Genomic DNA, 8,667 nt, shown 5'->3' with positions numbered 1-8,667 from the left:
TGTTTAAAGGTCACGCCGCTGCTATCCCCTGCAAAGTCTGAAGCCACAGTTGTGTCTTTATCGTACCCTGATTCTTTGTCATCAACTCTTGTAGTTTGAAAAAAAAAAAGCATGAGTTTAAACTTATATAATCTAGAAGTCACATCGTATCCCCCAGAGTAAAAAACATAGACAGAAACACAGGTTCAAGTTGGCACGATCACCATAGTTTATTAATTAACACAAATATTGTTCCGAGGTCTCCATTGTAACTGTTAAAGATGAGAGTTAGATCTTCTTGCTGATTCTCTTCAGCACTACAGAGCCGGCTTTGGAGGTCTGCAGAAAGACAGGAAATGACTTCAATTAGCTTTTGCAGTGCTTCTTTACATCTGGTTTTATGCTGTGAAACAATTTTTTTTTGAAGTGTCAGACAAATGAAAAAATACCACTGTAACAGTAACTTTATACTTGTCTGCTTCTGACCAACCCTGACACCTGAAAACTGCAGACTTTAGCAAATTAAGTAATTATAAATTAAGCAATTGTGTCAGTCAGCTGAAACAGTCTTCATTTTGAATTTTCCACTGTGTTTGGCTTCCTTTTAACTGGATACATTTTTGCTGTTTTTCTCAAAATGAAAGTGTGAAGTGTTGAAAATTTCTGAAAAGCAGACTATAAAATGGAAACCAAAAAGAGATAACCTGCAAAGAGAGAAGTGTCTCGTATAAATTCTCAGGATTAAAAGGTTAAATATGGGAATGAATTGGTTGTTAAAGTGCATTCAGTGGCAATACTCTGTGTTTCAGAGAGTTTTTTTCTTATTAGCTGTTCCTGGTCTCCAGCTGCAGAAGTATAACTTTGATGACTCTAATGATCCCTGCGGGGAGTTGAGTGTAATAACTGCTGTCACTGCCCAACGTTCGCACCTCTAAAAGCCTAAGTGAGTGTGTTTACCTCGATGAGTTTGCCACCACTGATCTCAGAGGTGTGGTGGTAGTTGGGGAAGGTCACACTTAGCTTGCCTCCTTCCATTTGTACTGTAGCCTGTAAACAAAATTGTGATATAACCAGTTAGGAGAGTAGCATTCATAGCTTTATGCTTCTGCTAGCTATAGCTAAAGTGAAGCTTTGGATCATTTCCTCCCAACCTTGAATTTCTTTCCTCCAATGGTCTCCATGTCGGCCTCCTTTCCGATAGTGAACTTGTTGGTGACCTTGGCATTGGCAGGATATAAGAGGGTCCAGGTGAAATCTTTGCCATCCTGGGTGACCTCTGTGATCAACTTGTAGTCACGGCCCCTCTCGATGACATCATCTGGAATGCCTATAGTGGGACGGGAAGAGGATGCAAGGTCAAAAAAGGCCAAAGATGTGCAGAAAACAATGGAGTACAGAAGCAGAGGAAGTGGAAAATTTGAGCCTGTGTTCTCACCTAGCACCTTGCAGAAGGCGTCGTATCCCTCCTGGGTCTCGGTTTCCCATCTTCCAGCGAATGACATTTTGGTAATGTTGAGGGTAGAGGAGTGAGATCAGAGATGCTGAGGCAAGCTGAGGAAAGAGCAAGGTACTGAGACCAAGAATATTCCCCGTTTATATACGTTAGATCTCTCGCCACCTCCTTCATTTGCATGTGATGACACAAAAGAGCAATTACAACTGAATATGATGAGTTCAACAGGCTACGAGGGAGAGGCCAATAAAAAGCATAAACAGATGTTCATGGAGTTCACAGGCAGGGAGTAAAACGCTGACTGCTCTCTGGGTGAGCTGCAAGCTCACCTCTAGGTCAGTGAACTCACCTGCAATGGCTTTACGGACATACCCTCCACTTTTACTGCTGCTGATTCGAAAAGTAAATAAAAAGACAATAAAGGCTCCATTTCAAGATACGATCCATCTTTTTCAGAGTATACTGTTATGTCCAAAATGGAAACTGTCTGGGGTGTAATCAGGTCATCATTTACCTATAAAAAGGCTATAATCATTGTCTGGCACCGGGAAGGCTCGAGATGATCTAATGTAATTGGAGCCATTTCACTATTTTAAAGGTGTCATTTTTACACAGTCATCGCATTAGTATAAAGTCTGAAGACATTAAGACAGAATTTTACACACAATCAATTATAACATCGTGCATGTAAATTCAAATGCATTATACTGTAATCCTTTCATCTAGCAGATGAGCTCCTTTACCAAATGTAAAAGTATCAGCACATTTCCTCAGTTCCTTTCTTTGTAATTCAGACCCAAACCCAGGGCTACCAAAGTACAGACAAAACACGCAATAAACACAGTTAATGATGTAGTTATTAACCTGTTCTTGTGAATAAAACCTAGTCACCAAGTATAGCATCTTGACTTAAAGGTAAGATTTGAATCATCTTGTGTTAATAAGGAAGCTGTACAGTATGGAAGCTAATTTCCATGTAGTTATCAAATACTTTTGTGTAAATAAGTGCATTTAATTTGTTTTTATTTTTTTGATGAATTATTGATAAATATGTGATGCATCTTTGCTTTTTTGGATAAGAAAAACAAAAAGAAAAACATATTTAGTCATAAAAATGTCATCTCGTTGTCAGTGTAGGATGTGACTTAATCTCATTATAGGAGATATGTTGATTTATTAGTGGAATATTACTCCATATAGATGACTGAAAGGCTTCTGACAGATGTGTGACAGCAAAACAGATGAAAGCAGTAAACCAGTGACAAAAAACACTTCCTGAATCTTTCTTAAAGAAAAAAAAGTAGATAGCCACAGTGCTAACACAATTACAGTAAAGTGTTGCTTATGCTGTTGGTGGCTGAAAATTGTCCATTATGGTGACTATATGACTGAAGCACACTGGGCTTTCAGTTCTGACAAACTGAATAGGTAAAAGCTTTTGACGCTGCACTTTGATCTCACACAATGCAGCCATTTCCACAGATCGCTGATAGCGTTTTTTAAACCATGAAAAGTCAACTTGGCCTTGGAGCTCTTTATAGATACATAAAACATCATATTGGCCAACATCCTATAAAAGACACCCACTATCTCTTTCTTTTATTTCACTGTCACTCTCTGCCCTTTCTCACACACACACACACACACACACACACACACACACACACACACACACTAATCAGTGTGCAAAAGCAGATCAAATCCAGATCAAAAAAAAGGGAAAACACACACGTGTCGATATTTGTCATGAGAATTTAACCTGCTGAATCTTTATCATTACAAATGCATATTTATAAGTGAATAGTCATCATAAATGTATAACATCATTACACACTTTAAACACACTGAAGAGGAGACATGGTCGAGAGCTTGCTTTGACTTATAAGTGTGACATTAGAAAGAAAAAAATATGAGTTCAGGAAACGGAGAAAGTGGCAGTTCAGTCCCTCCCTGCCCGATTGCACTAATCTGCACCCTAAGCACTGCACAATGGGACTGCACTCCATGGTCTTTGATAGGCGTTTTAATAGCCTACAATACACTTGAATTTGGGGTTTTAGTATCAGTGTGGAAGATTTTACAATATAGAATATATGGCTTGGTCATAAGCTGAACATGTACCACCATGTAACACTGTGTAAGTGCTGGTGTGGATCCAGTTCTACCCTGGTGCTTTCTGAGAACCAGCTCAAGTCTTTAAGAACCAACTATTAAGAAATATGTCTGTGTAGGTTCTCAGTCATCAAGGTCATGGTAGTCTATGGAGCTTGGAAAGAAAGCAACTGGACTTCTTTAGTAAGTTTCACCTCTCGCCGAAGAGGCTTCTTCAGTTCTAAAACCAAACGGTGAAGAGTCCCGGGGACTCTACCAATTGCTGGGACTCTCCACCATTTAGTTTTAGAACTGAAGAAGCCTCTTGGATGAGAGGTGAAACGTCTTCATGAAACTGTCGCTCTTTAGACAACTATTAAGAAACAAAGAAAATCACGATGAGTTTCTCTACTTTAGCCCCTCTAATAGCCACTAGCAAGAATGGTTCCAACTTTGGTAAAGTATTTTTTTTGGTGGCGCACTGGTGATGGAAATGTGTGTAAATAGTTCCAGATTGAGAACCAGCAGCACGTTGGTGGAAAAGGACTAGAAATCTGTGAGAAGTTGTTAAGTTCTCTGATTTTGGATAACTGCTATCAGATCAAAGTCTCTGGATTTTCTTTGGATTTAAATTCACACACAAAAATTCCAATAAAGAAATAAACCATCACGATGTTCACATTATTATACTGAATACATTACATGGTGTAGCATTAGATATAGCCATTTATTATCTGCAGACGCCGTGCTAGACACATAAATCTTAAATATATTTTTGAGTCATCGCAGTGATTCAGTGTGGCGAGCAGTGAGAAACTGCAATGTCAGGTACTAATTTTTCCTGCCACTAAAATCTGATGTTATGCAGAACATGCCAGACAAAACAAAGATTTCAGCCGGTTTCTGCCCGTCTGTCTCGAGGTCAAACTTATTCTCAATTCACAGTGAATAGTGAGCAAAGTGCACTTGTCTCTCGAGTTTATTGTCAGTGTTGCAATTGTGTTGGTTACATTTTAATAGTTGGCTGTAATTTCAACTTTTGCCTAAACTTTTTTTTCCACTCTCCTCCCTAATTCCCCCAAGTGCGATTCCAACTAGATAATAAGTAACTAGGATTACTGGCCATTACGTTATTATGTCCAATCACATGTCGATGAAGTCATGCTTTACTTTTTCCCTCTCCTCTTGTCTTATGAAAGGCATCTTTCGATATACACAAGAAAGGGGCACATATAAAGGCGACTTAAAGGAAATGATGAATACTAAATGCAAGAAGAGAAAAAAACAAGGATATGAACAAACGAACAAGTAGTTAATGAAGAACAAGAAGGGGGAGAGGAGGAAAGGAAGAAAAGATTCTAAAGAAAGATACATATAGATAGATTCCTTTTATCTACAGCTCTAAAGAGGGGATTTGCGATGGAGGAATTAAAGGAGGGGAGGCCTTGATATGCAAATGAAGCCCCTGCTAATCAAAGCAATAAGATTAGCCTTCCAAATTGAGATGAAGAAAGGCTCCATTATCTGGGCCGAGTGTCATGTTTAATAACGCGGAACGGCATGGTAATTCACTAGTGATGCAACTGGAGCCTATGTGCGTGAGTGTGTGCGTTTATGTGTTATGCGAGAAAAGTGGCGGTCTGCAATTGTTCGATGTGAAAATAGGAAAAAAAAGACAATGATGGTTATATAGATATATATGCATATATATATATATATATATATATATATATATATAGAGAGAGAGAGAGAGAGAGAGAGAGAGAGAGAATTAAACTTTTGAAAGACAATTCATGAACTTGTCTGCATGTCATCCAGTGTGAGATGAATAGGAAGACTAAATGCGGCAGGCATGAGAGGAGAAAGTGTGTGAGTGCGTGCGTGTGCTTGGCTTTGATGCTAAAGTTTTGTGCTATGTTGTACAGGGAAATGAAAACTCTGTGAAAAATGCTTCTGTAGAGGAACACTGGTGTATGCTCACACATTATCAGATAAGACTGAGCCACGTGGTTTGATCAGGTACACATTTACTCAAAGGAGTGCAACGCTTTACCCAGAATCCCATCCCAACGTACACACTGCCAAAATAATGTCTGCTTTCTCAAACCACAGTGTGACTATAGCATAAGGTTTGCTCACTGCTGCAGCAGGAGGAATATTTGGTTATAAAATGCACATAAACAAAAATGTGAGATGTGTTTTGCAGTTACCAACCAGCAGTCTCTAACTAGTAGAGCATGTGGAAGCTTACAAGCTGGATGTCTCTCCCAGGAGTTGGTGAAAATCAAAACAGCCCAATTGGAGAGGGAATATTGGGTTGATAGATGTGCAAATAGGATGCTGTTTGTATGATATCACATGGTAACATGTCAATATGGTATTTACACAATAAACAAGAAGCGCTGTGAGAGTGCAAAACTCCACCAATGCAGCTCACTCTCTGGGCAGTACTTGGGCTGAAACCCATTTTATTATACATGAAATTATCTTGAATATTTTTTTAAATGTAAACATGGTGTAGTACATGTGGAGCATTGATTTCATCTTTTAGTTCAGTTCGTCCAAATGTTTAGTGATTATAACTCGTGTTCAGGTTATCGAGGAACATTGCACACGTGTTCAAATTGTTATTTATTTAAATGGTTATAACCTGGCACTGTACTGCACTCTACAGCCCTACAAAGTTTTATCAGAATTTATGCAAAACTTTTTGAGATGTTGTGTTTGCAGACAGAATGACATGCATGCAAAAACATGACAGAATTTATGTTATATAAGCCAAAAATGTAATGTCATTATGGTCTTATTTGTCAATAAAAGGGTGTTAATCCACATGCGCCTTGCAGACATTTCTTTCTTATTTTGGGATGTAAACAATCCTGCTCAGTGTTATCATCAAACACGGTATCACTAAGGGTGTAGAGACAGAAAATAACACAAACACATTTGCTTACGTTGGAATTTACAAAAACTGAGGGGAAAATGCAAAACAGCTGAATTGTGAATTTATGTCTGTTTTACAGTGTTTGTTTTTGTAATCAAATTTACATAAGTGATATTTATCTCTTCAGTATCAAAAATTAACAAAATGAATGGCTTCAGCCTAAACCCACACAAAGGGGATCATCTTGTCAACTGTACAGTTTTAAAAAGGCAACCCTTTAAAAATGAAATCTGAATGGATCAGTGAAAACTTCTGTTTGGAAATGCAAAAGTTGGATAATAGTGTGGTTCCACTAAATTAGAAGAATTTCACCTAGCTTTAAAACATAGCCTAATAACCTGCTCCAGCCGAGGCAGAGGGCTGGCCTCAGTGAGCTTGGTTCTGTTGAAGGATTCTTCCTGTTAAAGGAACTGTTTTACTTCTTTCTATCATCCAGTCAAAATCTTTACATTACAATATAAACTAAAACTGGGGTGAATCACATACTGTTCAGTGGTTTGATCACTGCATGCTAAAATCATATATATATATATAACTATATGTAATATAGAGGGGTAAAAAGGTACAATATTTCCATTTGAAATGCATTTGTGTAGTAGTTTATATTCTAGTGTAGCACTAAATATACTTATATGTTTTCCACCTTCTACTGTTTTATATAACAGAACAGCATCTCACAAGGACACAGGGTAGATTTAGTAAGTCAATAAAGTTTTTTTATCCTCAGGAAAACAAGTGAAGCAAACAGAAGGGAGTGAGGAACAAGCAGAAACAGCTTCTCTGAAGCAAACGTGTTTGTGAGAAGCAGGACTAGCAATATCACTGGTGCGCAAGAGAGACTACCAATTGTTTATGGTAATTATACCAGTCTATCACCACTAATTTGAGCATGACCACTGATGGTTGAAAATGCTGCACATGGCACCTTTAACTCTGAAAAGCCTGAGAGGGAGAGCTGCCTCAGTAACTCAGGCAATGAGCCAATATAACCATTAAACACCAGGACAGAAATAGGCCACAGTAGCCGCCAACACTTAGCATTCTGTTGTTGTTATCTTTGCTGTTTCTCAATCCTTCCTGACAGCCTTACCATCCTTTGGGGAAGGAAACAGCAGTCACTGGTGATTATGGAGAGCCCACCACCCCCACCTCCACCCCTCACCCAGGGAGCCAAATTATGCCTGCATTAATATTTCATATTACACAAGAGAAACCACATTTGTACTCAGCCCTTTGTCTTTATGTCAAATGAAATGTGCTCGGCAATCATCAGAGGGCGAACCGACGTGGAGGGAGGAGGGGTGAGAGCAGGAGAGGAAGAGGAGGAGAAAAGGAGGAGATGAGGGAGAAGGAGGAGGACAAGAAGTGAGCCAAGTCAGGCAAGAAGCAGAGAGCCGAGGGAAAAGATGAGGCGAGACCAGGTGAGATGAGCAAAGGGACGGGGAAGGGAGGATATGTGGATGCCAACAAAGATGAGGCAGGAAGAGGAGCAAGAAGACATGAAAGTGGTGGAGAGTCTGGAGATAAGGGATTAGGAGAATAGATGAAAGTACAGGAGAGGAAGGAAAAAGTAAAGGGAAAGAGGAGAAGGGAGGAGAAGAAAGGGGGTAAGGGAAATACCTTTGTGCTTTAAATAATGCAGAGAGGTGAAGAAGTAAGCCAGGCTTTGCCAATGGACAAAGAGCCTAATTTGACATTTTGTCTCCATAGTAGAAGGAATGCCTTTGAAATACAATGTCAAGCATGCACAGAAACGAGTATTAAAAATATTAATTTGGAAGTTTACAACAGTAACTCCCCCCTCATTTGCTTCATAATAGTTTTATCCAGCAAATACCTTTCAAATGTTCAAATTTACCAATTAGATTCTTGCAAATCTCACACAATACCACGTGATGAGGGTTGATATGGATCCAAGAAGCTAGTTTTACAAAGGGTGTGCGTTTGCACGCGGGCCATTTTTCAGTACAAATCAAAAATTTCATTTTAAAATCTAATTTTGAGTAAAAACAATATTTTCATCCTAAACGGTTTGATTCAGTTATTGCCATAATTACTGAAACCCTTTACACACCATTGCTGTGACAAATGCAGCAATGATGTAGCTCATTGGCTTTTGTGTCTTGCAGAGTTAATGAATTATGGCTTAACTCAAGTTTAATGCGAGAGGCCTCAGAGATGTGAACTCTTCTTTGGTTGG

General features: G+C 38.9%; 1 protein-coding gene across 1 annotated transcript; it reads right to left on the bottom strand.

The window, feature by feature from the left end:
* Nucleotides 1-239: 239 nt before the first annotated feature.
* Nucleotides 240-1,481, bottom strand: LOC102204307 (gastrotropin). The gene is made up of 4 exons (XM_005740260.1): nt 1,415-1,481; nt 1,131-1,306; nt 937-1,026; nt 240-318 (listed from the first exon to the last, which is right to left on the bottom strand). Exons 1-4 carry the CDS (start codon nt 1,479-1,481, stop codon nt 268-270), a joined length of 384 nt encoding a protein of 127 aa, XP_005740317.1. The 3' UTR covers nt 240-267.
* Nucleotides 1,482-8,667: the final 7,186 nt, after the last annotated feature.

The sequence above is a fragment of the Pundamilia nyererei genome, unplaced genomic scaffold (assembly GCF_000239375.1).
Source record: "Pundamilia nyererei isolate P.nyererei 1_Seehausen unplaced genomic scaffold, PunNye1.0 scaffold00098, whole genome shotgun sequence".
NCBI lineage: Eukaryota > Metazoa > Chordata > Actinopteri > Cichliformes > Cichlidae > Pundamilia > Pundamilia nyererei.
Note: the sequence above shows the minus strand (reverse complement) of the source record. Positions and strands in the feature narration are given on the sequence as shown.